The following is a 19,997-nucleotide window of genomic DNA, read 5'->3' as shown; positions in this document are numbered from 1 at the left end:
AACTCACTGTATCTAGTGGCGTAGGATATTGACATAGGGAGGGGTAGACTAATGGGGACAATGGATTGAGTGGGGCACTGATATGATGGGATGTCTAACCATTTGCGCCACAAGCAGGCTCGAGGCATGTTGGTCCGTTAAAAACAATGCTTTTAAAACTTATTTTTTAGCCTGAAAGTGCAATTTCCAGAATGTAGTGGTATCTATGTTAAAAATGTGCTCACCTCAACCCCAACCACTGTTGAGTGAATATTTTTGTGGTACGAAAATTTCTAGTGCCAGGGTAGGAGAAGTCGGATTGCAGTGTTTTGTTTTTTTTGTTTTTGTTTTTTTTTTTTTTTTTTCAAAGTTCTACAAGAAAGAAAAGAGAAGAAAAGAAAATAAGTTCAAATTTAAGCCTTAGAGTGCCATTTCAGACCATCTAGAAGTGCCATAGTCATACATTTTCTTGCCCCAGCCCCAACCATGGTGGGGATGAGGTGGTATTTTACCCTATCTGTGAAAGTTGTCCCTTGCCCTTTTATTTCGAATTCGCCAGCTATAAAAGAAAATGGAAGTACTGTACACAATTTATGTCAGCTCGCCACTGGTCTCAATAAATTGGAACTGACCCCCAGCTTGAAAAGGTTGGGTCCTGAGACCTGTAATGTACTCTTAAAATTGCATGTTTCTTTTACAATATACCCATGGTTCTTAAATAATTTGTTTGAAGGGGCAAATTATTTTTAGAGTTAATCTCCCGGGCCAAATATATCTCTGGTGAGTTGAAATCAATCGTTATCGAGAAACTCTTTTCGCTAAGATAGGTCAATTTGAAAGATTTTATGGGTCATCAGTTTAGCAGTCGTTAGTCAGCTTTAGTGGGTCGCTTTACCAATGGAATTAATTACAATACAACTGATGCCTACGCTTAAAATCTAGACTTTTTTTTTTAAATACAAATCGTTTTTTGCGTCATCTGGTACGCCAACGTTTTATTATGTAAATTAAAGGATAGGCCTACTATGTAAAGAAAGAATCACAGTGAACAGAACAAAGAGAAGGAACTTGGCGGCACAAAAGTCGGTGTGTAATTCTAATATTGTTCTTCGGTTCACTAACTTGTATTACCATGTAAAAATTGCTCCAGTAAAAATGGCTCCAGTACAAATGGCCCCGGTAAAAATGCCCCCCTTGAAATAGACTCAAATGACAGGTAGATATTGAATAAACTTCATATCGAACTCAAACTGTGGTATATTTACATTTTGCTAACCTGTGTGTGTGTGTGTGTGTGTGTCATCCCAACTTTTCTATACAGGTCAGGTATGATGTAATGTGCTAATAATAACATATTACATCATGATAAGTAAATATTGCTTCATCAGACCGGATGGTATCGTTAAGTATCAAAGTTCAATTCAGTATATTCGAAACGTTAGATAGGCCTAAACGTCGGATAAAACCGGATGGCAGCCTACGGACATATATTCAATGGAAAGGGTGAGTTTATTTCTTAAGGATTTTAGGTAATACAGGAAATTACACAAATGTCTACTATGTAAATAAAGAATCACTGCAGTGAACAGAACGAAGAGAAGGAACTTGACGGCACAAAAGTCGGTGTGTAATTCTAATACTATTCTTCGGTTCACTAACTTGATGTAAAAATGGCTCCGGTAAAAATTCCCCCTTAAAATAGCCAAAATGACAGGTAAATATTGAATAAACTTCATATCGAACTCATATATACTTCAGTGGTATAGTATCCTGAGTATCCTGAGTATACAGTGGCGGATTTAGAGTTAGTAGGGGGCACCAGTGGTATTATTTTGTTTTAAAAAATTGTGAAGTATATCAGAAAATTACCAAGTTAAATAGTAAAAATCAATCAAATACAACATCTATTTAATAACTGTGCTAGAGGTTCAAGGGAAATTAGCACCTTGCACCCCTAGACTCTCACTCAGTTCGCACATTCACACTCACCTTCTCTTTCTTGGATCCGCCCATGAGTAATATAGGTTTGTATAAATATTCATGTTATGAAAATATATATACTGTACTGTACTATAATTTATGAATATAACTTTAGTGGCATTCATTTTAGTTTAATTCATATTCATATAAATATAAACATAATTAATTCATATTCATATAAATATAAACATCTAAAAATGATTAAAAGTAAGTGCTGGTGAACAGATGCAAAGTTATAAGAGGGAAATAAAAATTGGCAGCGGAATGACAGTAGCTGAGTGACATAGAATTTTAAGCAATTTCTTTATATCATACTAAACTGTAAATTTTTTTTAAAGCAACATGTAAATTAACAGCTATTGGCATTTGCTTTTATTATTATGCGTTCTCGATCATAAAAAATTAAAAAGTAGTGATGCAATTTCAGACCCTTATAAAATAGACTACACTGGTCACTAGTTTGTGAGCTAATAGTAGGCATTTTCATTTAATAGGCGGAGTAAATACTAACCATACAAATTAAAATAAGTTGTTTATAAATAAATTTAGTTAATTAGTTTACTAAAAACAATCTTTGATTAACAGGTACCGTACATCTTTGAGATAAAACTCTAAAGCAGAGAATGTTTGCTCAGTTTACGAGAAAGTACGGTAGGCCTCCTCCTTCCCCATAAACAAACTTGCGATTCAACAACATAATCGATGCAAATTATTTAACTGCTGTTTATTTGCATTCGTTATACATAACCTGGGAAGTTTGTATTTCATTTGATACTTGAAGAAAAAGTGAGTTTTGTGGCTATCGATGAGTAGTATTGGTAGCGGAAGTAGGCCTACATGTCATTCTGCTACTAAATTTGGTAGCGGAATTACGTTTTTAAAACCTTTCTTTCTAATAATAATAACAAAAATTGTATTTAATTCCCTTGTTTTCTGATACATGTATCAGTATATTAGCATCTGTACTTTCATTTGTTAAAAACCAATACTTTTGGAGAAATAAAAAAGAAAATCACTTTTTGGTAGCGAAATCACATATATTAACCACATTTTTGAAAAGCAAAACTATTAATTTTTATGTAAAAATTCATGATTTTTACCTTTAAAAATGATAGTAGAACCTATGGTACTTTTTTTTTTTGTAAAATGATAATAATTTAGAATTTTCAAACAAATAAATTCTTTCTAATAATTTAATTTAACCAGGTTTAACTTAGGCCTAGTTATTTAAAATATAGTATGTATTTGGATAAATGTTTTCACATCATTGAAATAACAAGATATTAGTTTTAGATCCTAATACTATAAGATAATATTTAGCTTGATATCAAACTTAATGGGGTTTGAACAATTTGGAACATTACAAAAAAAAAATATCACTCAGAACTATGACATTGCCCATTTCCAATAAATAGTAATATTCGATGTTCTGTCTTTTATTTCATACTTGACTCATGACTCATATAGCAATAAGCTGAATAGAATACACTGATTTAGCAATGAAAGTCACATGGCCTAATCTTGGAAAACTTGTGCGGTTCAATGATTCTATTCTATGGCGCCTGCATTAATAATAATAATAATAATAATAGTTCATTCTTATATAGCGCATATGACGTCGTACGGTATCTTATTAACAAAAATTTTTTAATACTATTCTACATGTTTACTCTTCAAAAATTGATCGGTTCTTTTTTTAAATTTATTTCTTATTTAGCTTTAGCCCCAAAGCCAAAGATATAATAAACAGCGAACAAGTAAGTAGCTGTCCCTCAAAGATCTTATAAACACAAGATAGCGTTCTCCGCGATTTACGCGTAACAAATAGAAGCGTCGGTCAAGGTTCAAAAGTTTCCAATTTAGCAAGAGGGCGCCATTCATGCGCTATTATACCAAAGAGTGAATTCTGCAATGAGATTTTCGGGTCGATTCAGCCGAGACGGCCCGAGTGGAGTTTCATGTAAATGTTTCGTACGGAAATGGTAAAGTCGAGCGGTCAAGGGTCAAAAGTTTCCAATTTAGCAAGAGGGCGCCATTCATGCCTTATTACAGAATTTGCACGCGTAAATCGCGGAGAACGCTATCTTGTGTTTATAAGATCTTTGCTGTCCCTTCACAAGACAGACATACAATTATGTCCTACATAGACTACGTCTCTTTATGAGGCTTATGGATTGTAGTTGTTTTTAGTTGTGAGAAAAGAAAAATCCTGTACCGTGACAGGAATTGAACCAATGACCCTGGGATTGGAAGACACGTACGCTTCTTCACCACTAAAGCTAATCAACTCCACTCAAAAGTGTATTATAGTCAGTAGTTTTAAGGCCTAAATATTCATAAATTGTTTAATGTATTTCTTAATTTCTATTTTACATTTGTTTACTACTCTTATAGGTTGATATTGTTTAACCGAGTCATCATGGAAGGAGACACATCAAAAGGTGAGTTAAACTTAAACAAAAAATAATTAAAATGAAAATTATAAAAGTTCAAAAGTTCATCACTGTTTCACATAAACCACTATGGTTTGATTGTTAGTGCCCTGAATTTTTCGGATACACACTCATAAAATGTAATGAAGTAAAGTTTAAATGTCAGAATTTCAGAATGTGCTTTGTTGTACTCCCCCGACCTAATATTTTGAGGCAATTTTACATGATGACAAACCCAGTCTAGAGGAGAACTGAAAATTTTGCTGTGAATGACTTCTGTACATTAAGGGTCTCAAACCTTCTGCTTGATATGGCATGAAATATTTTGTTGCTGGCTCCAATAATACATTTTTGTAACAGAAATTAGGTCTTTTGGAAGTAGTATTATCAGGAATTTTATTAAAATGTTTTTAGTCTTTATTAGTTTCATCTATTTATTTGGACATACATTTTTCAAACAGGCGCACACTTTCAAAGAACAAAGGTGCGTCCTTATGAAGCTTACCGAAGTTTAACAAAACCAAAAATATACATATACTAAAGTGGGTACCTTCATCAGTGAACAGGTAAAGAAACTTAACACTAAAAAATACTTATATGTATGTATTTGTGTATATGTATATATATGTATAATATATGTATAATATATGTACATTATATATATAGAAATAAATAAATAAATAAAAATATAATTTAAAAAAATAATAAAATTTATTAAAGGTGTATGTATGTGCATATGATAGTAATATGCGTATGTGTGCGTGGTCATACATACAATTCTGAAGGGTTTATGTTTACATTTTTGACATTATGTCTCCTAAATAAGAAAATATTAAATTATTTAGAAAATAAAAGTTGTAATTTCTAGTCAGCCATAGCGGACTGACCCCATTTTCAGTGCAATTGAATTTTAATTTTTCATGTTCTTGTTATGCTTATGTCTTTGATGACAAAAAAAATGAAATGAAAGAAATAAAGGAAAAGAGAAAAAACACTATAAAATACTTAAAACTAAACAATATTACTGTACTAACTACAATTGAGGCTTTACATTGAGATGAACTTTTAAAATGTTTAAAAGATGTGCGAGTTCCTGTCTGTGGTCATGTGTTTGTTAAACGCAGCCTGCGCACGTGAATTTATATACAACGTTCGAACGTAGATCATTCGGGACAGGATCTTTCACATAAAACATATTTCTAATTTTAGATGAAGAAAAAACTGGTTTGATATTTAAATCGTTACAAAACTGTATCCTTTTTTATAGATTGGGAAAATAACACTATTTATTCCAATAGCTTGGAATCTGTTATAGCTTTAAAACCTGTTAAAACAATTCTAACTAATCTAATCACTACCAGTTTTGATCAATTAATTTGTTATACTACCGAGGCCAGGGCTTTATTATTCATTGAAATTGAAATAGATTCTTTAATGATATCATAATCAATCTCTAATCACACAAAACGCTATAATTATCATCTTTTCGATTGTTCTCTAATATCATTAAATAAACGAACAAGCGGCAAGATTCATGTTAGATCTAACAAGATTTTCCCAATAGTCTTTCACAGATTTATTCAATAGGTTTTATATCTGTAATAACTTTATTGGACCCATGACAGGCTTTCTAATACAAAGTATATCTCCCTTATTATTTTTATTACCTTTCAAAACTCTCCAGAAATTTGCCCCTTGCTTGCTTGGTAATTCAATTGATTTTTGTACAAGTTTTTGTGTAATCTTCTGAGATCCTAGCATTTTACCATTCTTATGTTTTTCTTGATAGATTTCACACAAAATCGCACCATGGTCATTTTCATTATTATCTTTGTTTATAACTTTTACTGTTATTATTATGTAAATCATTAAAATTATAAATATTGAAATTGTTATTATCATGAACATTATCATTGCTACCATTTAATCCAATTGCAATGTTCACGTGAAACATTTTTTCTTTCTTTCATAATTTTCTCATCAAACCATGGTTTATGTTTATTTTTAAGGCCAATTACTTATGTGGCTGCCTCAATCACTTTGAGTTCCAAATAGAATCTATATTATCAAAAACAAATATCAAATTTATTTTCATTTTTTCTGATGATATGATGAATAGTCCTGGGTTGGTTTAAGGGATTATATATATAACTTAAGATCATTCAATGTTAGCCATAACACATAATGGTCACTACCAAAGCTAAATTGTCTATCCTCATCAACAATTAATTTATTCACATGGTTAGCTGGTGCTTAGAGCAACATATCAGGGGCGGATATATGAAGGTAAAAAAGAAAAAAAAAAAATTCGCGGGGGAATGTCCCCGGACCCCCTATAGTAGTATTATCTCGATCAGCCCCACTTTCGGCCACCCCTCACTTTTAGACATCTCTGGATCCGCCCCTGCATAAATTATAATCTAGGGTGCTTTGTTGTTTATTTCGCTGCCAGGTTATCTTGCCCTAACAGATTAGTACAGTTGAAAATAAAATATTCAAATTTGTGTTTTCCGTGAAATTGATAAATTTTTCACTGTTCGAATTTAAAATTTGGTCCTCATTAGATATCTTTCTACTAATTCATGCATTGAAGTCCCCTTAAACGGTCAACTTCTTCATCTTTTATCACAATTATTTCAGACAATAATTGAGCATATAATTCATTGATTAGTTCAGTGTTCCTTTTGAACAGGAAAATAGGCCACATATCAGTGTATTCCACCCTACACTAATTTTGATCCATAATCGTTCAAAGTCATCCTCTATACAATTTAAATAATTATTACAGATAATCCTAACTTTTTTAAATACCAAAAATTCCAACCCCTCTACGGCACCCTCCTTTCCTTTACGAACTTCCCACCCATGTGTAGCCTTTAGACATTATATCTTTTAAATGTGTTTCTGTAATTCCGAGGACATCTATTTTCTTAATACTATGTATACATTTTTCAATTTCGTACACTAACATTATTAAAACATACAGTACAATTAAGTTAGTTTTATATTAGCTGACTTTATTTAAATCTCCTTTTGTTTATTCCTTCTCTACGGTGACGATTCTTAATATCAGAGTTATCATTTTCTTTTTGCTTCTCCATAGGCGTTGATGTCATTGGTGTCCTTTTCTGTTTTTTCATAGTTTAGTAGAATGTTGTAGTTTATTTGATAGTTCTATTGATCTACATTACTGGCGTTTTTCTATTTTGAGCGGTTGTTGTGAGTGCCACATAAATACGCTTTATGCCCATGTTCATGGCATAACATACACTAAACCGGTTGTGAAAACAGTCCTTTGTGTCGTGGTTCATGTTCATTTATGATTTGACAGTTTTACTACAGATAAACAAAAACTCACAGATATCAAGGTTACAGACGTAATTTTTAAAAACTTTTACACTAATGATTGTCAACGGTATGGGCAATTATAGTATAATAGAATTCTTTAGTTTGTAGGAATTTAAATTTATACATAATATCATAATTTTCGCGGAGTACATTGGTACAAATAGTGGAAACGAGTACATTAAGAGTAGTAAGCATTTGTAAAAGCCTAAAAAAGAAAATCGTAAGAATTCAGTGAAATATTTATGGGTATATATTGCTAAACTACACTTTAAAAAGAGGATGGACACTAATGAAACAACTTTTTACAAAAACTTGGAATGAATATTATTTGTATTTAATAATAATATTATATAATCTTAACTATGGTGGCAAATTGACGGTCACTGACTGACACATTAAAAAGTACATAGAAAAGATGAAGAAAATTGTTAAATTTAATGCTTAAAACCTTCTCTAAATTGGAAATGCATATAGAAATATTAAAAGATTTTTACTAGATATTGAGATTTTTTTTGCCCAATATACAGTAACATGCAATAAAAAATAATTTACCATTTCTTTATTCGTCTGTAGTGTTCATTGAGCAAAGAGTATAGATAGGTCACAGACATGCTTTTGATTAATAATTAAATTGGCTATTGCCTGCACAAATTAAACTCTAGAACTTGAAATGTTGTCAATTAAAAAAATGGAAACTTATTTTTTTTAAGGAATATCTGATGATGATTTCAGGGAGATATTAATATCCATGTCAGGATGGTATGATCGCCATGGATACATCAATATGCTGAAAGTTTTGTACAGAGATCTTGTAACTAAACCTGATAAGCTATATGCTGCCACCAAGGTGATTGAATTGTTTGAATTATTACATACCTCTGGACTTTTAAGTCCCGCCGATCTGACGGTACTCTACGATACTATCAATGTAACTAAGCCATTTGGCTTGGAACCAGAAATAGGAATGTTGTCAATGACAACACTTTTTGATATCAGGGCAGTCATAGTATCAAAATTTGCACCTAACAGACAAAGTCTGATCAAGTTTGTAGAAAGTCTCACTGACAATGATGTCAAGAAGATCTCAAAACTTTACTGCTGTGAACAAAACATCGACAAATGGGGATTAATTGTGGACTTGGAGCATAGAGGCAAGATTTGTGAAGAAAACATGGATGACTTTTTGAAAAAGTTAACAACATATCTCATTATTGATTCAAATAATGATCCTCTAGGACTGAGGACTGGCAAAAGTAACAAGGATTCTATACAAGAAACTACCTCAGGAATATCTACAGGTAATCATTATTTAATTTGAATCTTGTCAATAAAATCTCATAATATATTTTAATATTTGGCATATTATCATATTACTGTATTGTGAACTTTATTGCTTTAAAACAATCTAATTTCAGACTTTCTTCGGTCATTCAGGTTTGAGCAAACCTATTTAACCATACGCTGCCAGCTCCTTGCTTATCGGTCAACTAATCCCACTGTGCCAAGGTCACCGTAATACTTATTTTTGACAGTATATATTATTTGCTCAATAATTCATAAAACTATTGAGATTATGAAAATCCAAATAATATATCTGCAACATCCAGCCATGTTCAGCATAGTCTGTTTTTAAATTATACATATGATTTCTGAATTTTATTTATCATTTAGGGAATAAAAATAGGAAGATTGTGCCAATAATCACAATATAGACCTATTCGCAGAGTGTGTGTGTGAGTCGCGGTCCCACATTGCTTGCTGACGAAAGTTAAAATAAGGAATCCCTATAGGCCCTAGTCCTATGTCAATTTTCTCAACTTTAAGCCTACTAAGAGGCTAGGCCTCTTTTCCTCATAGGTTAGACCATGGACCTAGGTCCATGGTTAGACTTAGCTAGGCCTATTGCATCATTTTATATATCAGTTTCTAAGTCAGCTCATTATCCAGCAGAGCAAGAACAGAAAAATACAGGTTCTCAGCATTTCGAAACATCATATTTTAAACTTGCAAAAAACTCAAACTTCTAACAAAACAATGTGATTGGTTTTCCTATCCAGTAAACACTATTTGGTTTAGTGTTATTATAGCCACTCTATGGTCGGTTTTTAGAAGACCTTCACCAATTTGCATATTGCAAATATGGCATTGGCTGTACAGTGATGCTATTCAAATTTATGCAGTCTAACAACAATCCCACAATTCCATGTTTATAAATGGAACCTGCCAGGTGTACCTACAGGCTTCGACGTGTCAAATGAAATGATATGACAGGCATTAGGGCAAATAGAAAAATTTATTAGATTATCACTCCTGCCCACGTCAAAAATTCGGGAAATATTGATTGGGAGGGTTTTCAACAGCATAAAAATAACAAAGCAATTTTGTGACTTCAAATACTGTACATTTTCTTTAAAAAACTATAAAATTAAACCAGTTTTTATACAATATTTACTATTACACACAAATATAAACAGTCCCTCCCTCATCGATAAAAACAAAAGCAAAATAATCTATTGTTCCGAATAAAAAAAAAAAAAAAACAGCACTCCCTCATTAATTTTTTTTTAAAAAAGAGTGATAATCGAATAATTTTTTTCATGTGCCCTTAGGCTAAGTGGCAATAAAGCACGCAAACTTGAGGTTTTTTTTTTATGCCACTTAGTGTAATGCTTGTCATATCATCTTGTTTGATTGTGCAGTGTTCCCATTTATGCGAAATCGTTAGAGTAAGGGATAAAACCCTCTCACAATCAAATACAAATCCTAGAAAGGTGTATACAACAAGTCAAGTACATGAATATGTTAAAAATATAACTGTAAGTAAAAATGTTTGCTTCCACAATTTGTTAAAAAGATGTGGAAACTACAAAGTAGGGCCTACTAAAATCAAAGAGATTGTTTTCTATTTATAGCAGATATCGAAGGAGAGGTAATGTTGACTGGTTATACAGTCACTGGTGGAACGCTGACTTGTGACACAGAAGCTGGCCCAAGTACATCTACAGGTAATAATGTCATTAGAATAGCAAAATTCATATACATAAATATAACAGACCTGCCAACCCTTGGGTCATGAAAATCTGGAGATTTTTTTAAGAATCATAAAAAAATCTGGAGATGTACCAAAAAATCTGGAGGCTTCCAGAATTACCCAAAAGATGATGCAAGATACGAAGAAAGTCACGTCACTACAAATCATTGGCCGTTTGGTGGCGAAATTCGAATTGAAAATTGCTGCTTGTTTATTGCACCGCCAAGCGAGCAGGCGGTGAATACATTGAATAATAATGATCAAATTATGCATAAATTGGGAGTATTTTTGGGGAGGGGGTTGGCCTGTGAAATCGGGTGAAAATTACATTCGATCGGGAGAACTGGAGATTTGTTTAAATATCGGGTGACAACCGACAGGATCAGGTGAGTTGGCAGGTCTGATATAACCATTGTGTGTCGTGGGGAGAACCACAACTGATGACTTTACACCAGTTTCTCTACATTTCTTCCTGTAAACTGTCATTTAAAAGTTGGTGAAATTTCAGGGGTAGGTAGCAACATGCCGAACACAGGGTGAGAGCATGATGTGATATGCAAACAGGCCAATGCAAATTAATGCACAGCAGAAATTGGCCACAGTAAGCTAAACAGCAGCAGTCTAACCAATATTGGCATGGCCTCCTTTTATTTTAAATTGTTTAAACTTTTTTTCTCGAGCTTTCTTTAACTTATTCTCGGTACAAGTATCCACAAGGTTTTTGTTAGGGTATTTGGATCATTCACTATGTTTATGGTTGACCACCCGTTGGTCATGCTGTTGTATGAGTTTAATGCTATTAAAATTGAGTTGATAATTTATAAACTGGTCTCGCTGGAACCAAACCTCCCTCCCAGAAAGTCCTCTGGAATGTATTCTAGATTTAACATGGAGGTAGCAATGGCAAGACAGGCCCACCCATGGGATCAACGATAAAAAGCTCCTTTTCTACGTCCTGAACGGCCCTTTCAGCCACTGTGTTTTTGTTAATATTCTTAACACGACCAAGCTCGATGGTTATTCAAAACTGGTCAAGGATCTTATCATTATGAAGGGTGGCAGATCCCGGGAAAAAGAAAGAAAAGAAAAAGAAAAAATTGATCGCCCAAAATGCCTCCAAAGTTATTTCGGGCGTCTAGAACACAAATTTCGCGGGGAATGCCCCGGACACCCTAGGATAGTATTATCTAAATCGGCCCCACTTTCTGACATCTCTAGATCCACCCTTGGCTTTAGGGTTGAGCGTGAGGGAATCGTAAATGACATGAGAGCCGTGATGTCGGACGTGGCAATTGGGGAATTATTTATTTAAAATTTTTACAATAACTCAATCTTACAATACACAAACCATAACTAGTAATAATTGTATTTTGGTTGACACATATACACATACCACTTTTTTGTTTGTCAATAAAATAATAATAATAATAATAATAATGTGCTTTGCCCAAGGACATAAGTGAAATGCACAGCGAGGGGTCGAAACCCTGACCTCAAAGTTGGGAAACTAAACCCTCTGCGCCAAACCACTTCCATAAAAAATATAAGACAAGTTTAAACTTTTCATTTAGATCATCCTTTTTAAAGGTTTATTTTCTTCAATATTATACCTTACTGTTTTTGACCTTAAAGTACAGTACTGTATTTGACCATTATTAATCTTTTCATATATGTATTTTTCTTTAATTTTTGACCATTTCTTTAATTTTCTTTTCTTTGTTTAGGTACTGCAATAGGAACTCAGTTTGTTAACTGCAATATTACTGACTCAGTTATTAACATAGTTAATAATACAATTCAATTACCTGCTACACAAGGTAATTACTTCATCGGTATGAATTTGATATGTGCTTGACATGAACCTAACAAACTTCAGTCTTCATTACCACTTTATATAATAAAGAGACATATGATTTACAGTAGCTATGCAGATAAAGATACAGCAGTTACAAAACAAGAATTATTAATATGAGGCAACCATCCAAAATTCACGATCCATGGACAAAGAAAAAAGTTAATTTTTACTGTAAATCCATGTATTTTCCACATTATAAACTTCAAGGGGCATTTACTATTTGCCCATTAGTAAAAATATTACAGCTTCTTAGTACTAAAGTATTGTCACATTCTAATGCTAATTATACTAAAGTTTAACAAATTGTGACAAGCCAAGTGGTGGTGCCAGCTGGGGGCAGGGGAAATGCTGTGGGACATGATTGGACCCCCGTTGTCCGACGCTTTTAGAAGGTCGTCCGACGCTTTTAGAAGGTCATCAGACCAAAAATAGTAATTTGCCTATCCAAATAACGTTATTTTGATTGCCAATCACTAATATTTGGGTCTACAGGTAATAGTACACTTTTGGCTATACTAAAGCCATAAAGCTCTTCCCGTAAAGAATACCAGGGATTTCTGTTCTGAGACACTGACTGAGGCTCTAGTTAACCCCTTGGTTCGAACCCCTTGTCGGACCCCTGAAAATCTCATATTTACTTCTTTTTTTTTAAATTTACGGAAAGTATGGAAAAAAGCTTTGGCAAAACGGTTGTGCAATATTACATTATGTAGGTCCTACAATAAGATGTCACAAAAGTGTGACTTTATGGTTATTAGAAGAATGAATTTTTACTCTATATACATAAATTTTAGTAATTGTGACCGTAGGATAAATTGAAATTTATACAGTGGTTTTTGGGTAATCCCAGTGTAGTAAAGGGCAGAACATTTTTTGGAACTACTATAAATTATAGATTTTAATCTCATATCAAGTTTATCAAACACTTGATGAGACTGAGGGATTGACAAGATACAATCCTCCCCAAAATCTATAATATACTAAGGCTCCCTGTCAACCAAGAGTAGCCTATGCATTGTACTATCCTGTAGAGATGTTTTTGTTTGGTTTCCACTTTGTTGGACAAGATTTTTTTGATGATGGTGATGATGACGATGACAACGAATCATTTTCAATTTTTATTAGAGCTGCACGAGTTTGTATGATCAAATTGAACTTGAAAACATTGAACAGTAATTATATTTATTTAGTGTAATGGAAATATAACCAAATCATGACAATGTTTGTGAAATTAGGTATCAATTCTTTGAACAGCAAAAGAATTAATAAGCACTTAACTTGCCCTGCGCTTTAATTACTTGCTACTAACAAGACACAGCATTAGACCATGTATACATGGCAAACATTGCAATCTTTTATTTCACTGGTTCACAATATTTAATGTGATCTATTGAATTTTCTTTACAGACAATGCAACAAGACCAAGTGAAGGTATTAAATTATGATTACATTATTATTATTATTTTTATTGTTATTGTTATTGCTGTTGCCGCCTTTGTTGTGAAATGTTGAAAGTGCTCGAGATACAGTATGTATCTATGGTGCTATAGGAAACTTGTTATTATTAATAGTATTGTTAATGAATTATATTTTTCAACCATATTTATAGAGGGTGACCCAGTTTATTTCAGAAGGCAAGCTAATACTCAAGACCCTGAAATAATATGATGCTACAGTATATGCCTTTTTACTATAACTGATTTTTTTCAGATGATGTTATTAAAAATTATCTACTAAGTACTCAACTGCAATTGTGCCGTAATGCCACCCGGTTCACCCCAGCAACTTTAAATACGAGATACCAAGTAGACATTGCCCATATGTTCACTGATCTGGACCTACTTAAGGAAAATAAAAAGAAGCAAGATGTCAAGCCAACAACTTTAAAGGAGGTTTTAAAGATTATCAAATCCACACCTGCATGTAAAGTTCTACTTGAAGGTGAGGGTGGTATTGGTAAATCAACCCTCCTCAGGTACATAGCTTACAACTGGGCCACAGATGAATCAGATGAAACCTTCAAAGGTAAAATAGTCTTTCTTGTCAATATATCTTCTATTGGCAAAGGTGAATCTGTTTTAGATGGTATTTTAAAACAAATAGACATTGAGGATTTTTGTCTTAAAACAAATCTTAGTCAAGATCCTATAATAAAACAATATATTTGGAATCATGATAATGACATTGTATTATTGTTGGATGGATTAGATGAACTGAAAGATGGTAGTAAGAGTCCAATAAGCTTTTTCAAAAATCAAAATATGCCTAAATGCAAAGTAATACTAACATCAAGATCTGACAAGAAAATAGATAATTTTGTTAAAGAGAGCAGCATACATGTGAAAGTGAAGGGATTCAATGCAGGTAATATAAAGAATTACATTAAGAAACATTTCCATTTTTTTGGAGAACCTGCATTAGGAGACTCACTTGTAGATGAGCTTTTTTTAGGATATAAACATGCGGACATCAATTTAATGTGCAAGAATCCAATGTTGCTTCTGTCAGTATGCATTATGTGGGAAGAAAGGCAACACCTTCCAGCTGATAAAACTGACCTCTTTAAAGAGATTTTTAGAACCATCTTGAATCAGTTTATTGACAGACACGCAGATAAAGAGCAAAAAATCTCAATATTTAAAAATATTCCACAGAAGTATGTTGAACCGATGCTTTTGTTAGGGAAATGTATGTATAATGGCTTAAAAAGAAACCAACTTTCAATAAACAAAGCAGATTTGGAAGGAAAAGAAGAGATTGTTGCCTTAGCTTTAAAACTGGGATTTGTGTACAAAGATACACCAAACCTAAAATCTGATTTTGAAGAGATTTTTACAGCTCCTCACAAGTTAATAGTAGAGTCATTGGTAGGGTTTTACCTTTACAAACTATGTCAGGTAGCAGGATTGCAGAGCCAATGTTCAGAGGACATGAAAAGGTTACTTCATCCGTTGGATGATAGTGAATGGAATATTATAATAGAAAGTGAACACTTATACATTGCAAAAGAGTTTGCAATTGGATTTTTAGGTCCTGATGCTTGCATGTTTTTAAGTCATTGGATAACAAATAGTCTCGCAACATATCGCTCTTTAATGGCATATTTTAAATTTGTAAAAATAGAGCACAGGATTACTGTAGAAAAGGCATTAATAAAGTATATGACTGAAAAAAACTTAAAAATAATGCCACATATAAATGAGATATGTAAATCACTAAGAAAATTTATCCATCAAGTTATTCCTTATGTAGAGATAAATCCAAACGAGTGTTTCATCCACATTATGCAACGATTTTACAATATAAGATTATCTGTTGGTGGAATTGATGTGATAACTCACATTGGATCTTTTTGTAAAGAAATGTCATCTGAAGAAAAAGGTAAAATGATTGCCCACATACTGATTGCCGTATCAGATCAAAGTGATATTTTGAAAATAGTAAATAGACTATGTGGTCGTGATGATATTAAATACTTAAAAGCTGAATGTCAGAAACTGAATTTCAAATATGATATAACATACTTAGACTTGTGTAACTTAAGTACTGCTTCATATATGGTTCATCTGCTTAGTAATGCACCACAACTTGAATATTTGCAGTGCTTCTCAAATTGCGTTACAGGTGCTATTATGAATGATGTGATGAAAGACTGTTCTATACAAGTAGTTAAGTTAGAAGAATTAAAGGAGCTAAATATCAGTGGAAATAATTTCAGCAACATTGATGGTTCATCATTATCCTCTTTATTACTTATTGCTCCTACACTGACTAAACTTAACTTGAGTAATTGCAGTCTATCAGGTGTTATTATGAATGATGTGATCAGAGGGTGTTGTTGTCAAGAATTCAAGTTGGAATTAAAGGAGCTTAATATCAGTGATAATAATCTCAGCAACATTGATGGTTCATCATTTGCATCCTTATTCATCGCTCCTACACTGAGTAAGCTTAACATGTGTAACTGCAGTCTATCAGGTGTTATTATAAATGATATGATCAGAGAGTGTTGCAGTGAAGGGGTTCAGTTAGAATTAGAGGTTCTTGATATTAGTAATAATAATAATCTCAACAACATTGATGGGTCTTTGTTTGCATCTTTATTGGGAATTACTTCTAAACTTGAATCGCTATTAATGAGTAATGGCAGTTCATATATAGTCTATAATCTGCATGGCTTGTATATCAGTGGTACTACTTCCATCAATATTGATGGCTCCTCATTAGCAGCTTTATTAATTACTTTTGAACGGAATAGGCTTGCATTGATTAATTGCAGTCTATCAGGTGTTATTATGAATGATATGATCAAAGAGTGTTTTAGTAGTGGAGTCAGGTTAAAATTAACGGAGCTTGATGTAAATAGTAATAATCTCAGCAGCATTGATGGTTCATTATTAGCATCCTTATTGGATATTGCTCCGGAAGTGAGTCATCTTAACATGAATAATTGCAGTCTATCAGGTGATATTATTAATGATATGATCAGAAAGTGTTGTAGTACAGGAGTCAATTTACAATTAATTGAGCTTAGTATCAGTGGTAATAATTTCAGCAACATTGATGGTTCCTCATTTTCATCCATATTTATTACTCCTACACTGAGTAGTCTTGACATGAGTAATTGCATTATATCAGGTGATATTATGAATGATATGATCAGAGAGTTTTGTAATAGAGGATTTAATTCAGTATTAGTGGAGGTTGATATTAATGGTAATAATCTCAGCAACATTGATGGTTCATTATTAGCATCTTTGTTGGTTATTACTCCTTTGCAGTATCTTAACATGAGTAATTGCAGTCTATCAGGTGTTATTATGGATGATATGATCAGGGAGTGTTGTAGTAAGGGAGTTGATTTAGAATTAGTGGAGCTTGATATTAATAGTAATTACCTCAGCAGAATTAATGGTTCATTATTAGCATCTTTATCGGTTATTGCTTATAAGATGAGTAGTATTAACATGAGTAATTGCAGTCTATCAGGTGCTATTATGACTGATATGATCAGAGAGTGTTGTTATCTAGGAATCAGGTTAGAATTAATTAAGCTTGACATCAGTGATAATAATCTCAGCAGCATTGATGGTTCATTATTATCATCTTTATTAATTATTGCTCCGGGAATGAGTAATCTTAACTTGAGTAATTGCCGTCTTTCATGTGCTATTATGATTAATATGATAAGGGAGTGTTGTAGTAGAGGAGTCGGGTTAAAATTAAAGGAGCTTCATATCAGTGATAATAATCTCATCAGCATTGATGGTTCATTATTATCATCTTTATTCGTTTTTGCTCCAGAAATTAGTAACCTCAACATCAGTAATTGCTGTTTTTCAGGTGCTATTATAAATAATATGATCAGAGTGTGTTGTAGTAGAGGATTTAGGTTAAAATTAAAGGAGCTTCATATCAGTGATAATTATCTAAGCAGCATAGATGGTTCATTATTAACATCTTTATTCATTATTGCTCATAAAATTAGTAATATTAACATGAGTAATTGCAGTCTATCAGGTGCTATTATGACTGATATGATCAGAGAGTGTTGTAGTCTAGGAGTCAGTTTAGAACTAATTAAGCTTGATATCAGTGATAATAATCTCAGCAGCATTGATGGTTCATTATTATCATCTTTATTGGTTATTGCTCCAGAAATTAGTGACCTTAACATGAGTAATTGCTGTTTTTCAGGTGCTATTATAAATAATATGATTAGAGAGTGTTGTAGTAGAGGACTTAGGTTAAAATTAAAGGAGCTTCGTATCAGTGATAATTATCTCAGCAGCACTGATGGTTCATTATTAACGTCTTTATTGGTTATTGCTCATAAAATGTGTAATATTAACATGAGTAATTGCAGTCTATCAGGTGCTATTATGACTGATATGATCAGAGAGTGTTGTAGTCTTGGAGTCAGTTTGAAATTAATTAAACTTGATATCAGTGACAATAATCTCAGCAACATTGATGGTTCATTATTATCATCTTTATTGTTTATTGCTCCGGAAATGAGTATTCTTAACATGAGTAATTGCTGTTTTTCAGGTGCTATTATAAATAATATGATCAGAGAGTGTTGTAGTAGAGGATTTAGGTTAAAATTGAAGGAGCTTCATATCAGTGATAATAATCTCAACAGCATTGATGTTTCATTATTAACATCTTTATTGGTTATTGCTCCGAAAATGAGTAATGTTATAATGAGCAATTGCAATCTATCAGGTGATATTATGAATTATTTGATGAGAGAGTGTTGTAGTAGAGGAGTCAATTTACAATTAGTGGAGCTTAATATCAGTGGTAATAATTTCAACAAAATTGATGGTTCATCATTAGCAACTTTAATGGTCATTGCTCCTACACTGAAAAATCTTAACATGCGAAATTGCAATCTATCAGGTGCTATCATGAATGATATGATCAGAGATTGTTCTAGTAGAAGAGTAAAGTTAGAATTAAAGAAGCTTGATATCTGTGATAATAATGTCAGCAACATTGATGCTTCATCATTAGCATCTTTATTGGTTATTGCTCCTACACTGAGTAATCTTAACATGAGGAATTGCAATCTATCACATTTTATTATGAATGAAATGATCAAAGATTGTGGTAACAGACAAGTCAAATTGGAATTAGTATAAGAATTTTAGGAATAAATAATCAATAATTATTAATCATGGCAATATCAATTTTCCATTATTGAGTTATTACATCTAAATTAAAATTAATTTTCTTTTAATCCTCTACTGAATGTTACAATTTTTTTTAATTTCATTTATTTCGCCTTGTTTAATGATATAACCAGAGTTTAAAACAAGTATGGATAATCTTAGCAACATTAGTTTTCACTGGCTTTCTGGAATCATTTTATATCATGTTTGAAATTGGTTATGAATGAAGTGTTCTAACAAAGGAATTATGCCCTGATTTTCCTGATCCTCATTACCTTCTTTATTTTTAATTTTGTTTGTAACTGAATTGTTTAAAATCTCTGTATGGGTGATTACAGTCAGGTGTTATTGATGAGTGTTTTCGAAGTGTGGTTACATTAGTAAAGATTACTATCTTTAATATTCCTGATAATATTTTATGAGAGTGTTCTACTAGTGTGGTCATTAGTAGTGATTACCATCTTCATGTTCTCTGATAGTATTCTATCTATGTTTAAATAAATGTTATGAAACTTATTTACATTTAGAACTGGTATTAGTCTATAAGTTCTTTTATTTTATTCATATTTATAACAATAACAGTAATAGAAATAATGTAATGTCAAACAATGATACCAACGAGAGCAGTAGTAGTTAGAAATGTATAATAATGTTATTATCATGTATTAAGCTTGGTTATTTAGCTGGTAAAACTC

At 32.5% G+C, this 19,997-nt stretch overlaps 1 protein-coding gene across 2 annotated transcripts; it reads left to right on the top strand.

Moving 5' to 3' along the window:
- Nucleotides 1–1,416: 1,416 nt before the first annotated feature.
- LOC117105694 lies at nucleotides 1,417–19,933 on the top strand. 2 transcript variants are annotated; one of them, XM_033246924.1, is made up of 7 exons: nucleotides 1,417–1,482; nucleotides 4,354–4,400; nucleotides 8,450–9,037; nucleotides 10,655–10,744; nucleotides 12,495–12,587; nucleotides 14,033–14,056; nucleotides 14,336–19,933. In XM_033246924.1, the coding sequence occupies exons 2-7, from the start codon at nucleotides 4,379–4,381 to the stop codon at nucleotides 19,270–19,272; spliced, it is 5,754 nt and encodes a 1,917-aa protein (XP_033102815.1). In that variant the 5' UTR covers nucleotides 1,417–1,482; nucleotides 4,354–4,378; the 3' UTR covers nucleotides 19,273–19,933. The 2 variants fall into 2 exon arrangements, with proteins under 2 accessions (XP_033102815.1, XP_033102814.1); XM_033246923.1 differs by having other exon boundaries at nucleotides 10,652–10,744.
- Nucleotides 19,934–19,997: the final 64 nt, after the last annotated feature.

The sequence above is a fragment of the Anneissia japonica genome, unplaced genomic scaffold, assembly GCF_011630105.1.
Source record: "Anneissia japonica isolate Jap-2015-1 unplaced genomic scaffold, ASM1163010v1 scaffold287754_len4335492_cov202, whole genome shotgun sequence".
Taxonomy (NCBI): Eukaryota; Metazoa; Echinodermata; class Crinoidea; order Comatulida; family Comatulidae; genus Anneissia; species Anneissia japonica.
Note: the sequence above shows the minus strand (reverse complement) of the source record. Positions and strands in the feature narration are given on the sequence as shown.

Bases quoted from the DNA above. Each gene is read 5' to 3' on its own strand.
- LOC117105694 (XM_033246923.1), top strand. From the start codon at position 4,379: ATGGAAGGAGACACATCAAAAG. The intron at 10,745-12,494 runs GTAATAATGTCA...TTCTTTGTTTAG, and splicing joins TGGCCCAAGTACATCTACAG to GTACTGCAATAGGAACTCAG. The intron at 12,588-14,032 runs GTAATTACTTCA...TTTTCTTTACAG, and splicing joins TCAATTACCTGCTACACAAG to ACAATGCAACAAGACCAAGT.